Below are 25845 nucleotides of genomic sequence, written 5' to 3'. Positions count from 1 at the left end.
ATCTAGGGTGAGTCAGCAATGATTAACAATTGATACTTTGTATTGGGATAATGACAGGAAGTATATTTTTCAGTATATTGATGAAAATGCAGAAGTACTGTGAAGATGGAAATTGCAAAACTACTTAAATCCTAACCTACTATCTCACAATCCATCCCTAAAAATCAAATAAGCTTCTAGGAACATAACACTTGTTTGCAAGACCCATATGGTATTTTAGAACACCCACAGTTGTGAACTCAACTTACAAAGGAAAAAGCGGTTGTTGGTGAGGAAAGCCTCATAATGATATACAGTCTGTTTTAACGTGGCTAGAGAGAAGAAAGGGCAGCAGAAACATACATAATAAAACACAAATGTTAGATGGACACTTTCAGGGGCAGATTTTGATTCCTTTTGTCTTTCCCCAAGATAATATATCTATGCTAACATTACAGTAGCATCTAGATGAGTTCAGTCAAGATCACCGTAGTTCACAGTCAGTGCATGCTCACTCTGGAACTCTCTAAAGGGCTGAAAGTCTAACAGCAACACAGGGAAAATCACAGATAGAGAAAACGCTGTTTCCGCATGAGCCACTAAAATGCCTGAGCAACAAAAGGGGAAAACTGGGAAAATAAAATTAACTTCTTGAATATGACAATAAAATTCTTGCTGAAATCTTTTTTTGCCTGCAGTGGTGAGGCCGTGCCTGTCTGACTTAGTATTAACAAGTAGATTAAGAACATGGGCAGGGCGTATCAGGTCAAATCAAAGGTCTGTCTAGCCTGGTATCTTCTTTCACAGAGATACAAAAGCAGAGGGTATAAAAGTAGAGCAAATTATATTTGCCCCAAATACTATCCCAGATTTCCAACAACTTTGGATTGGATTCTGAAGTTCAGAATTCTGAAACAGAATTTTCTACCTCAAGGATGCATTATGAAGTATGTGCATTAAAAAAATTTAAAAAAAAATCTTCATTCACTTCGAACATGCCATCTGCTAGCTTTGTCTGATACCCGCTGGTTCCTGTATTGGAAGAGACAACAAGTAGTTGTTCTCTATTCACCATCTCAGTGACACTCGTGATTTTATAACTTGTATCCTATCTCCCCTCAGCCAGCTTCTGTCCAGGGCAAAGAGTCCTAGCCTACTTAGCTAGTTCTCTAAGATATGTGTCCAGAATTGTAGAGATACTCAAGACAGAAGCAAATGAAAGATTTGAAGAGTGGCATAATTCTATACTCTATTTCATTCTCTTTTCCCTTCCTGGTAATCCCTAACAATTTGAGGAGACAAAGCATTTTAGGAAAATCTGGACATTAAGCCTGCTTCAAGACTGTTGATGAATAGTGGAATATGGAATCTTTAATATGTCCTGTTCAGACTGATGCTTCTTGGGTGCAAGGAAAGTGTAAACAAAAGGGAAAGGCCAAAAGCAAAACCATCTAGACCGCTGCTTTTTAGGGACGGAGGGAAGGAAGGAAGGAGGGAGGGAAGAAGGGAAGGAAGGCAGGCAGGCAGGCAGGAAGGGGGTTGGAGGAAAGAAGATAACAGAATCTTTAACAGGTCCAATATTTAGTCAATTCAAATCTAGAAAACACCAGCATGTACCAACGCCTGAGACTAACCCAACACTCCAGCAAACCAGAGTGCTTGCAACAGTGTCCATCCTAACAGTGTCCACATCCTAGCCATTGTCACTGCTCAGACTAAATCTCTCCTTCGTTAGAACTTGTATCTGGTCGTTTTCTAGTGTCACATCACTTGCAGAAATCACTGATATTGTGGCAGCATCACAACAGCCAGTCTTGCCAGCACAATTCTATAGTGCTCCTGAAATCCATGTAGGGATAAGACCATGCACTGTCTCCTGTGGTCCTGGTTAATTTCTTGGAAACTGGAGAAGTCTTTTGCACACGTTATGCAAATGGAGTTTTAGGATAAATATGCTTCAATATAGCAGTGAAACATCTCATTTCAGGATATAAAAGTTATATAGAAGATAGATACCATGTAATTTTATAAAATGCTTGCAAATTAGTAGATACTCTAGAAAGTATTCTTAAAGTCCTCTCAAACAATAAATTGCTATTCTCATATACGCTTTCTTAAGGAACCTGGAGGAACCACCAACATTACACTTAGACTGCACTGGTTTCCTAAAGTTGAAATTTTAAGAGAACACATAAATAAATTACGTATTTTTGTATGTTCTGAGTTGTTTTGGTTAGTGATTCTAGGATTTGCATCAATCGAGACTGCAGAAAATGGTCTATAATTTTGATGAATTACTGATGTTTTTCTTGTCCAATTTCTCTCATCAGTGTTGCTAGTAACAATCCTTGTAGTGGAAGGGATTGCCGTTGCACAGAAGACACAAGGTACAATTTTGGTTTGAAGATTTTCTTTCAAAAAATGTAATAGTTTTATAATTTTTAATTAAGCAGTATAAGCGAAAGAAGGTATTTGTGTTCAGGTATTAATAGCTCTTGAATTACCAATATGAATTCCAGTATTTTCCATTTTCCCCCTTTTTACTGCATTTTTTTTTCCAATTGAACAAAGCCATCGAGTCACAAAGAACATGGAAGTTCACTTACCCAGTTAAAATTCTATGGTTTTAGACCTTAGAGGTGGGAAAAAAAACACCACGGAAATGCATGTTTTCTGTATCTGACAACAAGGTTTTCAAATAGTCCACCCACAAACATTTTTGAAGCCTGCTGAGTGGGGAAGGCATCAGTTTCACAAACCTTATTTTCTCATATGTGAGATTAACCCACACTTAGGAGAGAAGACTTCCTTGAACTGACACCTACAGAATTTCCTTGAACAATTTCTGCAGGAGAGACTAAGTTTTCACCCCCATATATCAAAAAGCTGCCAAGATACCAGTGGAAGGTGATGTAATTTACTGGAGGCAGCTAAGACCTGTATCAGCACGGACTCCCTCTCAAAGGTCTGCGAAGAAAAACTGCATAAATGTAAATAACATTATGAGAGCACCCTGTGAGATTTAGGAAAAATCTAGCAGAAACCACATATCCTGTGTCTTACTCTCTCCAGTTCTGCTGATATCAAGGAGAAGGGCCAAAGGTACTTACGAAGAATGTCAGAGAGATCATACTATTCCGAACTCCTTTCTCCTTGGATAAGGAAATCCGAACTAACGAAGCTCCTGCGAATGGTCCAGCATGGTGCACTAACTTAGTAAACCACATAATCTTAGTCAAGGATCATATTTCTCTGTACATCCAGAAGAAGAATGTTGATCTTAAATGAGACCCTTAGCTACCAATGCAATCTACCTATTGCTAGTAATTTAATTAACTACCATTGCTGTATTTAGTGTATTTACATATTATAATTCATTCTGTTATAAGCATTCTGTATTCCAACAAATTATTGTACATAGATATTCAACCTAAGGGCCATGTACTTCAGTATACTCTGAAATCAGGGGCAAAAATACTAAAAGCTAACAAATACTTTTGGTTATATTTGCATAGGAATGGAGATGATGTAAGCCATAAAATAATGCTGCTGTATTGGCAGCCACTGTGACTATTTGAATTAGAAGGAACAGCATCAAAAAAATCTAAACTGACCTGGGTAAAAAAAAAATTACTCCCTCTCTTCCCTTTCAAGGATTACTGGACATATTTGATATTCAAAAACTGTGATCTCTTTAGGATATACCACATCACTAAATTAAAAATAAGATTTTCCTAGCTAGATATTAACAAGTGGTGTAGAAGAGGGTTTTCAACCAAAATAAATTACTTTCTTCTTTTATAGGATATCCGTTATGTCAGTGTTTTACTTCTGCAAGATCAAATTTGCATGCTGTGTTGGGTTTGTGTGGCAGGGTTTTGGTAGCAGGGGAGGGGCTACAGGGGCGGCTCCTGTGAGAAGCTGCTAGAAGCTTCCCCGGCTCCAAGTCGGACCTGCCTCTGGCCAAGGCCGAGCCCATCAGCGACGGCAGTAGTGCCTCTGTGACAGCATATTTAAGAAAGGGAAAAAGACCGCTAAAAAACCTGCAGCAGAGAGAGGATGCTTGCAGGAGAAATTTATTTGATCACTTTTTTTTCCACTTAAGGTGGGCAAAATATTGGAGTGAATCGCATTCCTCCTACCCAGTGTGACAACTGGGTACGGACAAGTAATGGAGGACATTTTGCTTCACCAAACTACCCTAACATGTACCCACCAAATCAAGAGTGCATCTATATCCTAGAAGGTACATGCTGTATTTCTGTTTTGTTGTGTTGTCATCTTTTAAAACTGTGTCATTTTACTATACTGTCAAGTATTGTGTAGCCATACTGGTAATATAATCAATTCTGCAGTCATTTGGTTGAACAAGAAGCTAAATTTGCTCTCTGAAGTAATAACAACAAATTAATAGAAAATGCAAACATTCAGCAATTAGCTATACAGAATAAGACGTACCCTCACAGCCAGAAAAAGCAGCATCAGATCTACTGTAATCTATGAAGGCACAGAACTATTAAGATAAAAATTGTAGCTTGCTATCTTAGTATCACTTCCAATATTGCTGATAATAAACTGCAAAAGATGGTCGAAGACTATCTTCAGCATTTACCAGACCATGCTGTGTTATTCTAAGTATATCTCACAAGCAGAAAATCTTTATGCTGTCCTTTAATAATAAAAAAGACACATCTGACTGCCATAGCACTGTAGTAAAAACATGGAGATTTTAACACTGCTGAGGTCACTATTAAAATAACGTGATGAGGACAGAAAAGTTTCACAAACTAGAACAAAACCACATTCCAATGAGAGTATCTTGGATAAAGGCTGCAAGACTTGGGACACACTAATTATTTTTTCCTCGTATTAGAATGCACCCAAAACCCACTGAAGTCAGCTAAAAATGTTAGTCAGCTTAATCATCAGATTCGTATCAATTAATTGAAATATTTCAAGTAATATGTTTCAGTGAGTTTGTATTTATATAGTATAGTACTGGTTCATAGACACCCTCATTTTTGCTTGTATGCATGCACATCTGAAGTTTTGCATCTTCCCTGCCAGTGAAGGCGCTGGAGAGCAGATATCCTATCCAGCTTCAGAGTTCGGACATACCAGATCCATTGCTGGATTTCCCTTGTGCGAGGCAGTTTCCACGGGGCACAGAATCAGTTTCCACACCTTTGTCCTCACAGTCCTTATACAGACACATTATGGGTACCTGGGTGAGACCAAGGTCCTCCATGATTTGTAGCTGAGATATGGTCCTTCCTGCAGACCACTGCCAATATGTGCAAACGCCTATGAATGTTTTTAACTCACGTATAGGTAAGGCGTAAGGTCTAAAGAGAGTGTTAGAGACATAAGTAAATCCTTTTTGCATTCAGAAGAAGCAGACAGCATGTGATTCTTTAATGCTGTCATTCCAGATACCAATTAGTATCTGAAAGTTCATGTAGCTCAATAGATGACAAGAAGAAGAAACACTAAAGCTATTCATACATTATAAAGTCACGGTTCCAAACTACAGATGTGAAAGTCCAGTCACAAAGTAGCCATAGCTGCATCTCATCATGATTTAGGGGTCTGATCCAAATCCTGGTATTAGGCTGTCACTGGTTCAGACTTACCAACATCTGTAGTCACCTGCATATTAATAATATATATGAAGCATTTACACTTCTCTGAATATTCTAATAAAACATGTCTCCTCCTAAAGGATCTCCAAATTTGGGCTTAATGTTTAGGAAATACACCAGTGAGTAGTTCCTCCTATCTTTTTCTTTTCTATTCTTTTCTGCATCCCTCAATGTTTTGTCCTTTTTTATGTACTTTGCTTTCACAGAACACTGGTTTTAATTTATATCTTAATATTAAACCTTGTTTGAATACCTTTGCATATATGTTAATATTTGTTACAGGTACTGCGTTAAATTTATGTCATTTCTGAATTTTCAACAATAAAGATCAGCAAGCAAAAAAATTCCATAAAATTCCATGAAAAAGTATCTTCTACACAATCATTTTTAAAGTTTTTATTACAGTGTACCTGAGTTTTTGTAGCAGACTGCCAGATGTATTTTGAGAAGTTTCCAGTTTCTTTTTTATCTTGCTGTTTTGGAGGCCTGTCTCTTCATTATTTCATGTCTTCATGTGTTTTTTATATAGATCTTCATTTAATCTTTTGCCTAATTTTTCATGTCTAGCTGCTCCACGACAAAGAATTGAGTTGAGCTTTGATGAACCTTATTACATAGAACCCTCATTTGAATGTCGGTTTGATCATCTGGAGGTTCGAGATGGACCTTTTGGTTTCTCCCCTCTTATTAATCGTTACTGTGGTCTGAAAAGTCCTGCACTAATTAGATCAACAGGGAGATTTATGTGGATCAAGTTTACTTCTGACGAGGAGCTGGAAGGAAAGGGATTTCAAGCAAAGTACTCATTTATACCAGGTAAAGATGCCTGAAATTCTGACCGAGTTAATGACCATCTGCTCCCATTGAACTCTGTGGATGTGTTTATGCTGGCAGTTTAGAGCTGTATTTCATCGTGTTTATGAAGGCAAAGTGACAATGCAATAGTTACGGTCTCAGTCCTGCTAATCCTACAGCATACTTGACTAAAACCACTTTGGAAAATGGACTGAAGGAAATTACAGGTCTGTAGTTTGCTAGTGAAGAAGTCAGTTGATCTTGTTCATGCTGAAGGCTTTAGCAACTTCCCTCTTTGTTACTGTAACTTGTACTGGTTTCACCAGTGGTAGTAATGGAAAGAGCGTTTATGTAGACAAATAGCTGGCATTTTCAACAGCCTGTCTTCTAGGAATATGAGATAAGACACTATGACAAAAACACCTGGAGCAAATCTACAATAGCACTTCCAGGCAGATGCAAAACATTTTAAATCTCCATTCTGAAAAGCCAGAGGAGATACCTATACAGTCCAAGCATCAGCTCTCAGTATAACTAGACTCCCTCAAACCACAGGCTCAGACAACAGACTTGTTCTTTGCTCAAAGTACTGTGTATTTTACAGGGTATGAAGGAGAGGATATGTGCCTTTAGACAAACAAAAAGTACATCTGCTCTGTGGGGCCACTTAAAACTGGCAGGGCATTCTTTTTCCAAGAAAATTTGACCTCATGTCCTTGTGCAATGCTTGACTGCTGTACTTCATAGATACTATACATGTACTTATCAGCATTTTATTGTCCTTTGGGACAAAAGACAATATACAAATGTCAGCTCTACTACTACTATAAATGTATACACAGGCATAACTTTTTAATATCATCTTTACCCAGCTGGTCTTTACCCCTGCAGCTCATGAAAACACTATACACGATTATATATTACTGCTTATAGAACTGTATACCTTGCTAGGGATTTAGACTTGGAAACTCTACAGATTAACATGGTGACCAGTCTACTGGGAATAATGTGCTAAAATGTTTTCATAGGTACAGTACTTAGGCATTTTGCTAAGTCCATTTCCAAAGCCATTTCATTAACATCGCTTTCAAAACTAACTTAGCCTAGTTCCAGGCGGAAACTTTAAATATACATTTAAACTGTATATTATTTTCACAATAGATTGCAGCAACTGAAGGACTGATATTTTTCTTTCCTTTTCTTTCCTCTACATTTACATGGAGTGTGGTAAAATATTTTGGGATTGTGAAATGTAAGGAGACATGCACGTACACCCCCACTTCTTAAAAAAAAAAAAGTTCACAAAGAAGGTTGAAAATCTCGCAGAATTTTGCATTGTGATCATAGATTTCACTATAGGTAACAAAACAGAGGAGGGCAAAGAAGGCATTTTGTCAACTGTACTGAGTCTTAAGCTCAGGACTGAGGCATTTTAGGGGAAGTGATAAACTCCGTATACAGAAAAACATTTAGAGGATTACAGAAAGAGCCAAATTCTGGATCTTCATTTGGAAAAGAATTTTGTACAAAACAGGCATGCAGTTTTGCATGAACTAGTGCTTTCTTTGCATAGACTAACATTTCACACACGTACACACACTATGATTTGCATGATTACTGTGGTGATTTTGTACGCCACAGCTGTGAATGGGTGCATCTTGCGAGTTTCTGTGCTGATTTGTGAGGAAACACTAACCTGATCACTGAAATGTAAGCCTTGGACATCCCAGCCCATTACAGACTCATTTTTAGCCAAGCCCTAGTCCCAGTAAAGTCAAGTACCATCAGTTAACCATTATGAAAAAGTATATTCTTTCTTCACTAGTCGTATGCATACAGTGTACTACTACAGTATATACTACAGATACATACACTACATACACATCGCATTTAGAAGAGAGGAGATGGAGGAGCAACCAAGGTGAAATTCTGCCTTCATAAACGATGTCTAGAACTGTGCTACCTGGCCTAATAGAAGAGGCACGGGTACCCAAGCAAAAAGTATCTTTAGTATTGAACTGTCCTTCTTTTATATTCTTTATTAATAGCAATTTCAAAGTGTTGATATATTCTACTAAACTACTCCAGTTCAAATTGTTCAGAACTAGACAGACAGCAATCTGATAAAGATGATGCGCACAGAAAGATCCCCTGTACTCTTGTGGAGCTCCAGTGATTTCAGTGAAAACTGGCATAGTTAAATTCAGAATTTAATGTAGGAATAAAATACTGAATAGTAATTTTTGGTGTTATGCTAGAAATCTGAGCTGTCAGTATAAAATTACCTTATTCAGATAAGGTCAATCTTTGTGGAATAATGTTATCATCTAAAAAAAAATTTGTCTCTGTACCCTCCAATTGACTCAGTAAACTTTCTGGCAATTTTTATTGTGACATAATAAAAAATGGACATAATCTTCAGATTATACTAAACCTTGAAGTGATTCTCAAGCACTGATAGCCCCTGTGATTCATGACTTCTTTCTATTACAGATCCTGACTTCACTTACCTAGGAGGTATTTTAAATCCCATCCCAGGTGTAGTATTACAGTAACAATTTCTTTATACATGAAATTTTAAATTAATATCATATTGCATTTGACAGCAAGGTGTATCTTCTCCCTAGACTGCCAATTTGAGCTCTCAGGAGCTGATGGAATAGTACGTTCCAGTCAAGTAGAACAAGAAGGAAAAACAAAACCAGGACAAGCAGTTGACTGCATATGGACAATTAAAGCTACTCCAAATGCTAAGGTGGGTTTCATTCATATCATTCAGCATATAACGGGTTTCCAAGTCATTGATGACAGGTAACAGTCACTAGCTGTGATTTGCATGATGTCTCACTTTCACTGAAATGAATTATGTATCAGCAGCTTAGGAAATCCAGATAGAGGATTGTTTCTGAAATTAAACTTATACAGCAAGTCCACAGTGTTATCTTCTTGTTGTTTGAAACTCAAAATACAAAATAACTGTGAAAACTGTTTAAGCAACAATTTTCAAGGGCGTTTGACTTGGACTCTGGTTTTATTGGAAGACCGCAGGCAAAAATCCTGGCTAACAGCTTTGATAAATTCCAGTAAATCTTGCTGCCGTGGCTTAAAATTTTGCCTCCAGTGGTTCTGTTGGAGAATTTGGTTCTGTTCAAACTCAACAGAACGCGTACCTGGTCCTCCCCAGTCTAACGCACAATCCAGCACTTTAAAACCTACTTTCATCAGCAGTCTGAGCTAAAATGAAAGGCTTTACCTGGAAACAGCTGAGGAATTATCACTCTTTCTCTTCTGACTTAGCTATGGGATCACACCCTCTTAAAGCACCACAATAAAATTTGCTTCAGCTTTTCTGCCCAAGCCCTAAAGGGGCATATTAGCTGCTCGAGCCAAAAATCAGCATTAGTTACCTAGGTACCTGGTATTTATGATTGTGCCTGCAGAACTAGAGACTGCGTACGAAAACATCACTATCTTATGCTCATTAAAAACAACTTGAGCTTTATTGTTGGGCAGACAGAAGGATAAATTCCTATTCATAATTCCAAAATACAATAGCTATAGCCTGTTTGGAAAAAAAACAACAGCTCTGTGTTTCAGAATCATATACTCATTAATTACTTATGAGTTGCACTAAAGAATACTTTTTTTTCTCTGTATAGCATACACATCTGTAATTTTGCTTCGGTATGTATATTAATGCACGTACGACTGCTTACATGTACATAAAAATGAAAAAATATTTTTAAGCAGTAGCTGCCAAGATGACAAACCTACTCTATGCCTTCTTACTCGTAATAGTTAACTAACCAGCCCTATTCACCAACTTCCAAATTAGTTCTAAAACAGCAACCTAGAAGATAGTAATAAGAGGACAAGACAAGAAAGAAACTAAAACTCCATTAATATATTTGAGCCTTTGAGGAAGTGACTCAGGCTCCCAAAGCCCTATACTAATCTAAGTAATAGTAGCAGTTCTTCCAGAAACAATAATAAAACCATTTTCTCTCTACATTGCCACTTGAGTGCACCAGGTCTTATGCTTAAGTATTTTAATAAATTATTTAATGTTTCCAGAAGGCAGAGTTATAGTTGGGTCAGTGCTGAGATTAGATCATCATCCTAAATTATTGAGTTAAAACATCACAGAAAAATAATTCTTAGTATTCTGACAGTGGTTTCTCAAGCTTCAATTCTGGCAGAATTACGATGATAAAATCCATGAGATCTGATACGGTGCAGTCTCTTGAGAAAAATAAGCATAGACATTTTTAATATCCTCAATTTTATTTTGTAGTAAAAATAAATTTTTAAAACTGACAGAACTGCAGCAATGAAAGGACTTCTGAATCTGCATAACAGATATTTAATAAATTACCTGCAGATTTCAGAAAATTACTAGAATAATCAATATAATCTAAGAGTGAGGACCTTGTACATTTACTTGCCTAACACACTAACCAGAAGGAGCTTTTGCAGAGCTGAGCTCTTCTAATGGAATTATTCCTTTGTTTTCATACACAGACTAGCTCTACTAAAAGTGTGCTGATTTATTTTTAGCTTCCATTGTAATTTCACAGCAGATATATAAAGTCAATCATGAAATGAAAATACCATCTCTCTGCCCAAATACTAGCATTTACAGCTCACACTCATGTTTGTGAGATAAGACATCAGTGGAAGACAGGTACTCAATGTAGCTGAGAATTTCCAGCAGTAAATCCAACACAGACAGCAGGAAAGGAAGGGAGGGGGAAAAAAAAAAAAGAGAAAAAGTATATACTGAAAATCACAAAACAGTGAGATGAAGCATGAGATAATATAGCACAGGCTGCACCTTTTTACAGAACGTGCAAGGGGAGACAGTGCTGGCAACCTGCCTCTGGAAAACACTGGAAAGGAAAATCGAAGGTGTACAAGTTTCACCTGTCTCTTCCTGTGCTCTTTTACCATGTTGTCAGTAGAGCCTGTTAAGTGTATGTGGGGGGTATCTTTTTTTTCCCCACACAAAGGTGGTTAGTTTTGTTTTAGTGAATTCTTTAAAATTCAGTTTTAAAAGGGTTTGGCACTAGCTGAGGTTAAAAGCGAGATACAGCAAAACGGCAGAAAAATAGGTAATATAGCAGTAGTAGGCATGGTATTCATCTACTCTGTCTTCCCTGCTTCACAAACTAAACAAGAGTTTGCTTGTCTCACTAGGCAGATGCATGAAAAACTGCACTGTGCAAAAGGTCTTTAGCATCCATAGTATCAGCCCGAGAGGTAATTGTAAACTGTACTGAAAATGCATACCATCTAGACCCAAGCTTATCTGAGGAACATACTGAAGACCTCATGGATAGAGGAGGAGCACCTCTTCTCCATCAGAGCAGGAGACCTCAGCTTCCACATGGATAGATTTCTTCTCTGTCAAAATAATGGCTGAGGAATTTCAAAGATGGACTTTGCAGCATGCTTAGTGACTTAGTTACATATCTCATCAACTTTCACTAGAATTTTGAGGATTCCAATACAACCATTCAAGAGATTAAAAAGCCCAGTGATCTTTTAATGTAATTCTAACTGAATTACAATCTTGCACAAGTTTCCTGCTCCAGCGAAGTAAATTATTTGCTTACTCTTCAAGTGCCATCTTGGCCTTCTAATTTCCTTGCTGCATATATTCTAACACATATGCTGCCTTCTTTTGGATTAGATTTCTGCTTTTGGAGGAATTAAGATTGGCTTAAACTTACTAACTCTTCCTAGATAGCCAGCTTACTTTTCTCCTGCTTCCATTTTTATTCAAATTACTCCTGACTTCATGGTTTATGTCTTCCATAAAACTGCTATGATTCAGTAATTAGCTTTCATTCTGAAGCAACAAATTTTAATTTCTTTATTTTACTTCAGAGCTTTTCTGACTAGACTCCTTCCCTTTTATTTTAACATTGTTTTTATGAATTAAAAAGAAAGAAAAGAGAGCAGTCAAAATACCATTAAAATTCTTTCAGCATATTTATGCATTTCTTGTATCTCTTCTAGAGTAATAGACTGCACATTTAGTAGAGCTGCTTAGGGCTTTCTTCAGCAAGTGCGTTGCTTTTTACTTTTTTTCCAAGGGGAGCAGAAATATATCAGAGGAAATTATTAAGTAAAGATTGTTTTGGGGAGGGGGGGAAGTGAAACAGATACTTAAGACAAATTTCAATTAATACTCCACATTGACATTTAATGAGGAAATGTAAGTTTAAAAGTGTTGTGAACTGGGAGTTACACGTGTAAGGGGACAAAACATCTTATTCAAGATTTGCTAAGAAAGAAAACTGTCTTCTCTGTATTACTTTTCCTAGAGACATTAATTTCTCTCTTCTAACAGATTTATTTGCGATTTCTCGACTATCAAATGGAGCATTCAAACGAATGCAAACGAAACTTTGTTGCTGTATATGATGGAAGTAGTTCTATTGAAAACCTGAAGGCAAAGTTTTGCAGCACCGTAGCAAACGATGTCATGCTGCAGACTGGGACAGGTGTGGTACGAATGTGGGCAGATGAAGGCAGTAGACTAAGCAGATTCAGAATGCTGTTCACTTCATTTGTGGATCGTAAGTAGATTTTAAAGCGCCTATTCTCCTGGTATCAGGGTATTTTAGGAAAAGCATCAGCTATATATTATGCAGCAGGAACACGTGAAAAAGGTTGTTTCTGTTTCCTTCACATAGTAGCAGGTAAATTAAATACTTGCTTTATTACAGTTCTCAGCATGGTTCCTGAAGAAAGGCTTTCCTCCGTTCTTAAAAGGTTTATATTTCATTTGAATTCAGTAATAATATAGCCCTAGGCTATGTTCTTCTCACAGAGAGTTCTACAAATGAGCACAGACTTAAAAAAGACAGCAATGGGACTGAAGTGTGCTCTCCCACTAGCCCCCATCTTCCAGTTCCCTGCCAGACACCACAACAGTCTCTTCTCAAGCTCACACTGGATGTTCAGAAGGCTAGAAAACACATGTGACCCTGCAGAGTCTGGATCTTCTTCCTAGCCACAGCTCTACCTTCAATTTCAGATCTGGAACTATACCCACTCTAGCTACACCTAAGCTGCTACCTCCTTCTCAGCCGTATGCGGCTCTGAACGATCCCACACATGCTCCCTTAGCAAAGCCCAGTTGTGTTGCACAACCGTGGATAAGCAGTTAAATTCAAATTTACTTAAGAAGGCTGTATTAAAAGCAGAGCTGTAAATGCAATCTGGATTTCTGTTTGGATTCCATAGCCTGGGTTAGAGAGAGTCTTTATTCTCATTGTAAATTAAGATGTTTCTTGAAAGCATGCTTTTTGTGAGATTTTCTTCTAAGTGCTTTCTCTCTGAACTTAATGGAATTTTGTTGCCTCACATATTTACAAAGGACGACATTGTCCACATTGCAGAACCTGAAAATAAGTGGCATCTTCAGCACTAAAGTAGACTAAGTTTAGAACTGCAGAGCAGATCTGAGATACATGGGGAGAGCTGAATAAAACATATCTGCCACTTCAGGAAATCAGACCTATGCTTGTGCTAAAGGTTTTCAAAAAGTTCTGCTTGAAGAATAAATAGTACAGATTTGCTGTCAAAGAAATAACTTTTTTGACAGAACTAACATGTCTGTAGCCAGTCCTGAAAGGGATGCCGGTCACCACCTTGCAAAAAAGTTCAGGTTACAGGTAACAAGTAGATTTTTATATTCTGTTCCATAAAACAGTAAAGTTTAACACAGGAGACAATTTACTTTCTGTAAAACAATCTTTCGAAACTAACAGAGACTTGTAAGAGAAATAGCTTATTACTTACTTTGCATACATGGTAGTAATAAACAATTGCCTGTTTCAAACTAGTCTACGGTTTAACCTACAATAGGCATTTAGTAAACTTTAGATATTGTGAATTTCAGTAAATCTCAGTTTTGAGCACAACTTGCAAAATTGATAACTGCTTTTCTAGTAGCTTTTATTTCAATACAGTTATTAATATTAGTGATAGTGCAAGTTATTCCAGCTTTCAATCTAGAAAATGCTATGAGCTTTGCCAGGGAAATTATCTATTTATATTATAAATATTGGGGGTGGGGGATGTGTCTTGAGTTTGGGTTTTTCAGAGGTTTTTTTTCTGGGGTTTTTTTGAGTGCAAAAGGTTGAAACAGTAACTACTCCTGAAGCTAGATAACTTTCCAAACTTATGATTTTAAAGCAACTCAAAAGTCATTGGCAGAAGAAAATCTGCAAAGGTACGTCGTTATTCTTATTTATCTTCTAACTTGAGATACTGTCTTTCTTGGATAGGGTAATTGAAGAGTATGTATCTGAAAAATGTTTCATCTATTTTTAAATAATCTAGTGATAAGCAATTTTTCTAACTGAAAAAAGTGAATCTGTGCTTACCTTATTTTCAGATCGTTAAGCTATTTTTCTCTTCTACCTTACTAACGATTCGTAATTATATGAAGCCAACCATGAAAACAATCAATATTTCTGAAAAGATTTACATAAATGAACTAATTGTGCATGACAGTCACCTAACGCACACCTAGTGCTGCTTGCAAATTTGACTAAGTAATTGAGCTAAGAGCAATGTTAAAAATCAATGTATTTGATTTCTGGCTTGATTCAATACATGAATAATGCTAGATACAAAGAACGCTGTGAACATTGCACCAGTCTTAGGCAGCTGTTATGAGAAGAGTCCAGCTATGTCCTTGAAGTCCTGGACTGGAACCGATCGATCATTGTGACTTTTAGACTTAGTACCCCCCCAAATAACAAACAAAAGGAAAATGAAGTCCATTTGTCCCATCTTTATGAACTTGTGAACAAAAGCCATCCCCCCAAAACGTTAAAGAGACTACACAGGAATGTAAAATAGAAACTGTGCTGGCGGGTGGAGAAGCAGCAGCAGAATGCATCATCCAGAAATAGAGAAACATGAAAAAATTCCCCTGTTCAGGGAAATAAGAAAGGGAATGTGTCTTACATCATAAGTCTGCCTCTGTGCCTCCAGAAGAACTACAACTCCATACAGTTTCATATTGAAACACCAACAGATACACATGGATCCATGATAACCACTCTAGATGCGAATTTCGTAGATCCTTCTTTATCTCACAGTCAGAAATATTTTGGTAGATATTGTAGCCTATTACATACATAGCCTTTTAAACGATGATCCTATTTATCCTTTATAAAGTAAAGCTTGTGCAATCTTTCTTTCCAAATTCAGAAGGAAAAACTACCTAAGTCTTTTCTCCCCACATGTGCTAATAAGGCCAACAGCCTTTTATTTTGTAGTCTGCATCATGAACATTTGTTTTAACTATTAGCCTTTCTCCCATTATATATGTATAATGGTTAGAAATGTTGACTACGTTTTCCTGTTTCTATGAATTGCTTTAGGTTGTCTGGGATACCTGTTTTCATATTTAGATTGACACTCTTGCATAAGTTTTAGCCTGCTGTCATTTAGTTCTTCAGGGAGAAGATGTGAATCCCTTTGGAATTTAATTACAGCATATGTCGGACGATGCTTACATCATGACGTATCATGATTTCATATGATGCTTACAGAATAATGCTTACATTGTGCCTTAAACCATTAATGATGTGAATTGCCTTAGCATCCACTCTTGATACATTGCAGATGATAGTTTGGCACACCGACAGCACAACAACCGGGTTCCTTTATATTTTCTTTCCTAAAGAGTAGCAGTTAGTGACACAGTTAAAGACATAGTTAAGTCTGAATGTAGGAAAATGTTTGATTTTATTCTTCCATTTACCAGGTAATTGCATGGTTGAACTTAAAAGAAGTCCCACTGAATCATATCCCACCGAAAAACGGTTTGGCCCTTGAAACAAAGTGGGCATAAAACATTCTTGAAAAAAGGCTGTTGATTTAGAAGCCTAACTAGGAAGTCTCTCTGGTCAGAGAGGATCAAGGAGAGCAGGTTTCCCAGGACCATACGCAGTCAGTTGCTGAACATCTCTAAGGATGGAGACTCCACAATCACTCAGGGCAACCCATACCAGTCATGTCAGATGCTCCAAGTCCTTATATTCATGCCATTTCCCTGGATCCTCCTGTATCTCTTGTACTGGGGACCCCAGCACTGAGCACAGCACTCCAGATGTGGTCTCACCAGTGCTGAGCAGAGAGGAAGAATCACCTCCCCTGACCTGGTGGCAATGCTCATCCTAATGCAGCTCAGGATGCTGTTGGCTTTTTTGCTACAAGGGTGCATCGCTGCCTCCCGTTCCACTTTTTCTCCACCAGGACTTCCAAGTGTTTGTCTACAGAGCTGCTTTCCAGCTGGCTGGCCCTCAGCCTGTACACATACGTGGAGTTATTCCTCCGCAACTGCAGGACTTTGTGTTTCCCTTTGTTGAACTTTATGAGGTTCCTGTCGGCCCATTTCTCCAGCCTGTCTCAAATAGCAGCACAAGTGTCTGGTCTATCAGCCACTCCTCCCAGTTTTGTATCATGTACAAACTTGCTGAGGGTGCAGTCTGTCCCAACATCCAGGTCATTAATGAAGAGGTTAAACAGTGTTGGCCTCACTACTGACCCCTGGGGTACACCAATAGTGATGGCCTCCAGCTGGACTTTGTGCCTCTGATCACAACCGTTTAAGCCTGGCAGTTCAGTCAGTTTTCAGTCCATTTCACTGTCCTCCTATGTAGTCTGTACTTCATCAGTTTCTCTACAAGGATATTATGGGATACAGTTTTGAAAGCCTTGCTAAAGTCAGGATATACAACATCCACCGCTCTCTCCTCATCTAAGCTAGTAATTTCATCATAGACGGCAATCAGGCTGGTCAAGCATGATTTCCTCGTCATAAATCCATGCTGACTACTAATTCTTATCCCTAATACGTTTGGAAACGGCTTCCAGGATTATTTGTTCTGTCACCTTCCCAGGCATTGAGGGAAGCTCCACTCTGTCCCATTCAGTAGTAGGCCCATATTTTCCTTGGCCTTTCTTTTGTTGCTGATACATTTGAAGAAGCCCTTCTTGCTGCCTTTCACACCCCTCACCATATTCAACTCCAGGTAGGCTTTGGTTTTCCCAGCCCCATCCCTGCACACTCACTGTGTGTCTGTATTCCTCCCAGGGCACCTGACCCTGCTTGCACATAACGTGACATCTCATTCATAACTGATATAATGGGTATGGTCTATACCTTCCTAAGTATCGATCATATTTTAAAGCGGTGGTGTTCAGACTAAATCTACTTTCCAGACAATGAAATTCTCAATTCAGTTGAGTGAGGAAGATAAATGTGATAGCTACCATGACATTTTTAAACACTGAAATTACATAGATAAACTCTTCCAAAATACACTCTAAATACATTCTGTATTACGTTAAAGTACTACAGCACTTGTGCTACAATTAAAGCACAAGCTTCCTATATGGAGCTTCTTGCCAGGTTGCCAGGTGTTAAGCGATAACAGGAAGCTAATACAAAAGCTTAAAACCAACAAGTATCGGTTACCAAAATTCAGTGGAGTAAGAAATGGGAAGACAATGCATAGTAGATTTAGGGCATGCAAACTCAGAATTAAAGGTTTGAATTTTCTTTTCTCTTAGGCATAAGTCCTCTTTTTGTCACTGAGACTCTGAAGCCTAACAGAAGGAATAAGTGAGAAACACACTGTATTCAGGACTAGTCACCCTCCTCTGCTGTACCCTTTGGGTTTTGCATTATGTTTCAGAGAATCCAGACTGCTCAAGAATAAATTCCTTCTATGAAACCAAATAGTAGAATGCCTATCACACATCTTTGCTGTTTAATATAACTGACTCCACTAATAACAAACATTTCTATCATAAAAATACCACATTACTGAGACAGAGAAAGGGAAGAATCAATTTCTTGTCCAGTGCCCTGAATTCATAAAGAATTCCCTATGTATATTATAAAACATCCTGAAAAGAATTTTTACTTTTTTTTTTTTTTTTAAATATATTTTTCTAATGTCAAGGAGCTGTAACAAACATTCACAGAAACATAAAATCTTTAGGGCAACTTTCTAGTTAATTTATTTCTTCAAATTTCTAACTATATATAGACAGATAGATAAAAAGCTAAACTGTACTCTCTCAATCCCTGCATTAGCTGTACTAGGAGGATCTAAGAGCTTTGATTCACAAGCAGGAATGACTTAGATGCCTCCAGTTACTGAAGTGTCTTGCAATTACTGAAACAGTCCTCCACAAGCTGAAATCTGATTTGCCTTGAGATATTAATGGGCTCTAAAATGCAGATGTTCAGGAACTGCTTCACAACATCTACATAGCAGATGCACAGCAGACTGAATAAATATGTAATTGATGGTGAGCATGAGATTTTTAAGTATTAAGTTTTTAAAGACAAGTATTAAAGCCTTCTTCCATTATCTGTGTTGTGTGGCTGTCTATCTGCTACCCATTTTGAGCAAGATTTTTTTTGTGGCATTGATAATATACCTGAAAGCAATCACATGAAGAGAGAGCAAATCATCCGATAATTAGTGATGTGCAAGAAAAGTGACTGTGTTTAAAACAGAGATAATGAATGAGTATGCATGTTAAAAAAATAACAGGAATTTACTAGTTTTATTGCAATGCATCAATTACTGAAAATTCCTAATGTTTTCTTTCTCTTCTCTCCTCCAGCTCCCTGCTCAGGCAACACTTACTTCTGTCATAGCAACATGTGCATCAATAATTCTTTAGTCTGCAATGGCATTCAAAACTGTGCATACCCTTGGGATGAAAATCACTGCAGAGGTGAATATAGTGCAAAGTATAGCCTTTATGAGCTAGGCTGGTCAGTTTGCCTTTCAAGAAAGTCATGAAATGTCTTTTTCCTGGAAATATGCTGAAGACAGCTATTCTACTAATCTCAGGAAGGTGTTCTAAATTTTTTATTTAAACTCAGGAGACACATAAGCATCCTGAATATTGATCTTACTGCTGTATAATTAAATTTCTTCTTCTTCAGCATATACTCTCTATTTTAAAAGGATGTCAGCTTAATAGGAAATAGAATTTAGTATTTGCCAGGTTGCATCCTGTCCATTTCTAAACTTTAAATGAAGCAAGGATCGTAGGAACAGGTACTACCTTTTAGAGAAAAAATACAGAGCTGGAAAAAGACAGACAAGCCTTCAAGCACAAAAAGCCTTTCTCAGGGCTGAAATAGAAGCAACAATCTTCAAAGACAAATACAATTTTAAAACATTTGTTTTAAGTTGTTAATCACAGACTCTCTCAGAGTAAATGCAACTGCTGCATATGGTGTGAGAAAGGTGGGAGGAAGGAGGAATTGTTAGGAAGCAGGAAGTCATCACTTGTGGAAGACAGACACATGTAAATTGCTGCTTCTAGAACATGGGGCAGGGGAGTATTGTTTAAACCATCACAGCTACAGTGAAGACTTGTTTCAGTATCAGGTTTTGTAGGAAAAATTCTCATGATTTGAGGAAATTGTTATTTTGCTAAAGCACAAATATATTCACCTGTGCTTCAACAATAACTGAATTTTCAGAGTTGGAACAAAACTAGTTTAAGGTCAACAATTTTTCTTGCTAAAAGAAAACAATAAAACAACAAACTTGAGCTTGGGTTTTTTTGACAAATAGAATGGAATAAATAGGTCTGAACACAAAACTGCAGAAAGATTTAAATATGTACTCCATTTCAAAGAGAAATTGACCCTGCAGGAAGGGTCAAAACCTTCTCTACATAAAATCTTGAAATAAAATGGCTTTTAAACCCACAAATCCTACTTAAATTTTTTAGTAAATAAATATTTAAAAAACTACTTTGAAATTGCATTTTGGGCAAACAAAAAATTCACACCACTAATAAATACTCTAATGCAAGGTATATTATGGAAGCTTTCCAGTTAACAAAACTGATCCATAACTCCCAAGTTTTCAGTGTAAAAGTAAGCTTCTTCTAAACAATCCTTAGCTTTAATAATATTCAGCGTTCCCTCAAGTGCAATTTCTAGATTTCTTTCCCATCTTTACCAACTGCTTTCTACAGTCTTGCCTAGAATCTACACTTCACTCATGTACTGCAGTATTTAAAAAATGAATTCTAGGAAAACCATACCACAATGTGAAGAAAGTGTCTTTCCCAGTATTTGTAAATTGGTGTATCTGGTGCTGAATAACCTACCATGTTTTATGTTGAATACAATCTAAATTCTGCTGTAATACTTGCACAGCAGATAAGAGACAGCTGAAGAATGGATCCATATTGCCAGCTAAGGTAGACTGATACAACCAAATAAGCAATATCTAGCCTTAAAAAGAAAGCTTCTCACAATTGTGCTCAATTTGTGTAATCACCCAGAGTTCTCATTTAGTCCATATCAATAGCTACCTAAATCTGAGCGTATTGGGACCTACGTTATGCCTAAGCCCAGCGACACAAAAATTGATAGAAAAGTCAGTTGTGTGCAATTTCTTTTAAGAGACTGTAGAAGACATCACCTTTTGCATAACAACTTTTTGATTAGACTATCTTCCAAGAACTAAGAAACCTAGATGCAGATGAGAGAACTGCCATAGCACTGAAATTCATACCTCCCACAAAGTGTAGGTAACACTAAGATCTAAGCTAGGCAGGACAAGGGGAGATACATGTATACCCTTAAAGTGAAGGAGGGTAACTCAGAATGAACAGTCTAAGCTCTGAAGTAGAACTGTATTTCAAACATAACTTCTTATTAGCCAATTCCTTGGGAGTCTGTTTAGTATGTGGATTGTTTCAAATAGCATATGATGGTATATAACTCTCTCCATGCAGTGTGTGTAGAGTACTTAGGTGCATAACACACATATCCAGATGCCAGGAGCCAGATATCCGAAAATAATATGCAACATTTAGGCTACTACATTTTCTTCTACATAGTCTTAAAAGCTTTTCTCCCCCACCAGTGGCTGTTGCAGAGTCTCAGTGTAGAATTCTTTTAGTCTCCTAGGACAAGTACGTTTACAGAACAGAAATCCAACTGGAAAATTTTAATCTTCAAGTAAGAATTTTAAGTATGGAAAACCATCTTGTTCTGATGCTGCCATCCTGTGTGTTTTCATATAAAGTACTAGCCAAAAGTGCCATATGATTTGGGTTGGTTGGTTTCCCGTTCCCCCCGCCCCCCCTTTTTTTTTTCCCAACTGACTTGATTACTGGACTGTTAAAACTGGAATAGATCTATGCTAAAGCTCCCTGTGTTGAAATAGGTATAAGACTTACACAGTAGACACAGTCATTAAATTTCCAAGAGATGTGAAAACGAATAGTACAGTCACTCTTACATCATCACTGTGATAATTTCACTTTTAAAGAAGAACTAGATAATTTTAAATCTAGATTTCCTTCTACTGACATCAATGGGAATTGTTACCAGCAGGAGCAAACCATGGTAAGAGAAGCATCGTCTGTAGCTGTATTTAACCTATTTAAGGTTAATTTAAGCCTGTTTAACTCATGGATTTTGGAATATGAACTGATCAGTATAGGTTCAGGATTGAAGCCATGTCCCAGTTGAGTCAGCATGCACTGGCCACAGAGTTCCACCTGCCACTGAATTATCATGTGGTAGCCACTAATGCAGACAGGGAGTTAGACTTGCTGAACAAATGCACAGATCCAGTATGATAAATCCCATTACCATACAGATCTAGTCTCCAGTGCCATTGTCCTGGTTTCAGCTGGGATAGAGGGAATTCTTGGCAGCTGGTACAGTGCTGTGTTTTGGATTTAGTGTGAGAATAATGTTGATAACTCGCTGATGTTTTAGTTGTTGCTAAGTAGCACTTATCTTAAGCCAAGGACTTTTCAGTTTCCCATGCTCTGCCAGCAAGCAGGTGTGCAAGAAGCTGAGAGGGAGCATAGCCAGGACAGCTGACCTGAACTAGCCAAAGGGGTATTCCATACCATGGAACATCATGCCCAGTATATAGACTGGGGGGAGTTAGCCGGGAGGGGCGGATCGCGGCTCGGGCATCAGTCAGCCAGTAGTGAGCAATTGCATTGTGCATCGCTTGTATTTTCTTGGGGTTTATTTGTCTCTTTTTGTTACATTCCTTTTCATTACTATTATATTATTAATTGTTCTTAGTTAATAGTGTATTTTATTTTACTTTAGTTATTAAACTGTTCTTATCTCAGCCCTTGAGTTTTACTTGTTTTTCCTCCTCCCCACCCCACTGGGAGGGGGGAAGTGGCTGCGTGGTGCTTCATTGCTGCCTGGGGTTAAACCACGACAGCCATTAAGTCATTTCATTAATACAGCACTTTGATGGCAATCACAATACAGCTTGCTTTGTTTTAATACATGATCAAAAGTGTGGAAAATAATAAAAGCCTTATCATAATCCTCATTTTTTCTTTGCAGAAAAGAAAAAAACTGGGTTGTTTGAACAAATCACCAAAACTCATGGAACAATCATTGGCATCACATCAGGGATAGTTTTAGTTCTTCTCATCATTTCAATTCTAGTACAAGTAAAGCAACCTCGCAAAAAGGTTATGGCTTGCAAGACTGCTTTCAATAAAACTGGTTTCCAGGAAGTGTTTGATCCTCCACATTATGAACTGTTTTCACTAAGGGACAAAGAAATTTCTGCAGATTTGGCTGATTTATCAGAAGAACTTGAAAACTATCAGAAAATGAGACGCCCTTCAACAGCTTCCAGATGCATTCATGACCACCACTGTGGCTCCCAGGCCTCTAATATAAAACAAAGCAGAACAAACCTCAGCTCCATGGAACTTCCCTTCCGCAATGATTTTGCACAGCCTCAGCCAATGAAAACATTTAATAGCACATTCAAGAAAAGTAGTTACACTTTCAAACAAGCGCATGACTGCCCTGAGCAAGTCATAGAAGACAGGGTGATGGAGGAGATTCCGTGTGAAATTTATGTTAGAGGAAGAGAGGATACAGCACAAGGTTCATTATCTATTGACTTTTAATTTCCTAGTGAAGGTGGTATCAGTGTATATACAAGATGCTTGTGTACAATGACAGTGTATATATTGAAAGTGTACTATATGCAGCGTGTGAGATGCACACACTTTTAGCTTATTATACTTCATTTAAAAAAAGTCTTCGTAACTAATTCTTGCTGAAAAATGGTGGATTTCCTCCCATCTTCCCAAGCTACCTACCTAGTGGAGGAGTAAGACAAAGACTTTGCATGGAAATTATAAGTTAAGGATATTGGAAGAAGAAAAAAAAACAAACCACAACTACTAATCATTGAACACTGAAAACAATGACTACTATTCTCTTCCTCATATCATTTTCTCTTCTTTAGACATCTGCTTTTCAAGACAATTTTAATACCTCAGTTACATAAATAAAAGTAGTTAAGTGCACCACGTGTATGTCAACATAGGTGTCTTATTGTATTTGTCAAATTGAAAGGAGAGTTAGTGTTAAGTGCCAGTTAAGACTCAAGAATTACGTTACAGCCATCTGTTTCATCTTGCATACCATTTATATTGCCTTTAATTACCAGTTCCTCACTCTATGCTTTGTGAGAAATAAGTGAAAAGGATTATTGCCTTTTAAAAATATTGAGTTATATCAATTTTAGTACATTTGGAAATATATAGTCTTTGCAGCTTTTGGTTAAAACACAAGTAAGTATTCATGTTACTCTAGATGCAGACTTTTGCAACAGTTTTCTTTCAAGAAGGTTTAGGATTTTAAAATATTCTGCCATATATTATAGATCCATATGGCTCACTGATTTCACAGCTCTGTAGCTGGAAAACAATTTTGTTCCTGCGTTTTCCAAGTATTTATGTAAATAGACTGTACTGTACCATTTGTCTCTTAAAATAGCCTCTTACTCCTTATTGCAGCCAATCTTCCCTACTGAAATCAGTGATGATACTTCTAGCTCATGTCCTACTTGCCTGAAGAGAACTGCTCTGAGCTCTGTGTGATTACCAGGTATATGAAGATACTGGAAACAAAGAGAAATCACAAAGCAACTCTTATTAACTTTTACGGAACCCTTCTTGTGCCCCTTGTTTCCACTTGCAAAATTGCACATTTCATACCTTTTTTAATGGTGGTTTGGACCTAATTTTAAAATTTTTACAATATAAAAAAATTTTTAATATAATTCTCATTGTGGTTTTTAAACTTTTTATATCGTTTGATACTGTACAGACTATTTATTAAATCAAAATCTAGCACCTGTACAGCAGGCTTGTTTCAGTGTCCCAATTAGCAGCTCTGAATAACATGCAGTGGCTGCTGTGTACATCACAATTTGCCAAAAATACTTAATATGACTTCCACATTAGCCTACATTTTATTCCCTGGTTTGTTTGGGTTTATTCTGGTGGGGTTTTTTTGGGTTTTTTTTTTTTGTTTGTTTGTTTGTTTTTACAGGAAGCCTTTCACTAAAGGTGACTTACCAGCTTGCACTGGGCATATCCTTTATTTACAAGTGTATGTAAAACCATAATGTTTGTTGTGCTGACTGTAGTACAAAAAAAAAAAAATCTTAATATAAGGCCCTAGCAACTGAAAAAGTCTTCTTTAAAATAAAAGATGAACAACAGCTGTAATCACAGATTTTCATTAGAATGACAAAAAAATTTTAAAAAAAAATGCTTAGAATGTAAGAAGTTCAAGGGAAAAAAAGGGGAGGGGAATTGAGTATCTCTTCAACACTTCCCAACTTCAAAGTTAACCCTGTCTGATGTCTAGAAAGAACTTAATTAGAAGCTCATAGATCAGACCCCTAAGGCTGTATCCTGGTGTCAGTTTTTGTGCTAGTCCCAGAATGTATTTCAATTTGAAAGAATGAAAATGAGCATTATTTTTAGATGCACTTCATGCAGAAGATAAGTGTTAAAAAAAAATCTAGTTAATTCTGACTTGAAAATTTTTGAATATTTAATTAAAACATTTCTTGACAGATTTCATTTACTTCTCATTGATTTCAGTAATAAATATCTCACCATGACCTATATGACACAGAATGTTATTTGTGACAGTCTGTTAGTTCCAGATTCTTTCAACAAGTAATACGTAGTTTTACACTAGTTGTTTTTATCCATATAACTCTTGTAAGTGCTAGGTTTGCATAATTAAGGGGTTTTTTTAAGGTATATTTGTCCATGTGATAAAAATAATGTGATCCCTATTCTTTCCTAAGTTATGTTGTGTTTGAACAGTAAACCTGTAATAATAAAACAAATAGCAAGCCTGCAAAGCCCACGTCTGTGGAGAAAAGGGGGAAAGCTGTATTGGAGGAGTTCCCAAATGGCCTGAATAGTATTTCAGTCTCTTCTGTAACTTTCTGATTACATGGTCAGAACACAGCTGCTTTTTGGCTACCCCAGAACATAGAGGTGAGCTCCCATAACCAGTCATGTCTTCTGTGCGTAA

General features: G+C 37.3%; 1 protein-coding gene across 1 annotated transcript in view; it reads left to right on the top strand.

Annotated features, from left to right (window-relative positions):
- The window catches only part of NETO2 (neuropilin and tolloid like 2), a 34045-nt gene extending 10051 nt beyond the window's left edge, over positions 1-23994 (top strand). The window contains exons 2-9 of the mRNA XM_050903902.1: positions 2310-2366; positions 4085-4225; positions 6189-6437; positions 8910-8933; positions 9044-9171; positions 12772-13000; positions 19089-19202; positions 22825-23994. Of these exons, the coding sequence (XP_050759859.1) occupies positions 2310-2366; positions 4085-4225; positions 6189-6437; positions 8910-8933; positions 9044-9171; positions 12772-13000; positions 19089-19202; positions 22825-23405 (1523 nt within the window). The 3' untranslated portion in view covers positions 23406-23994. The remainder of the gene's footprint in view (positions 1-2309; positions 2367-4084; positions 4226-6188; positions 6438-8909; positions 8934-9043; positions 9172-12771; positions 13001-19088; positions 19203-22824) is intronic.
- The last annotated feature ends 1851 nt before the right edge of the window (positions 23995-25845 follow it).

This window comes from Gymnogyps californianus, chromosome 12 (assembly GCF_018139145.2).
Source record: "Gymnogyps californianus isolate 813 chromosome 12, ASM1813914v2, whole genome shotgun sequence".
NCBI lineage: Eukaryota > Metazoa > Chordata > Aves > Accipitriformes > Cathartidae > Gymnogyps > Gymnogyps californianus.
This window is presented reverse-complemented; position numbering and strand designations above follow the sequence as displayed.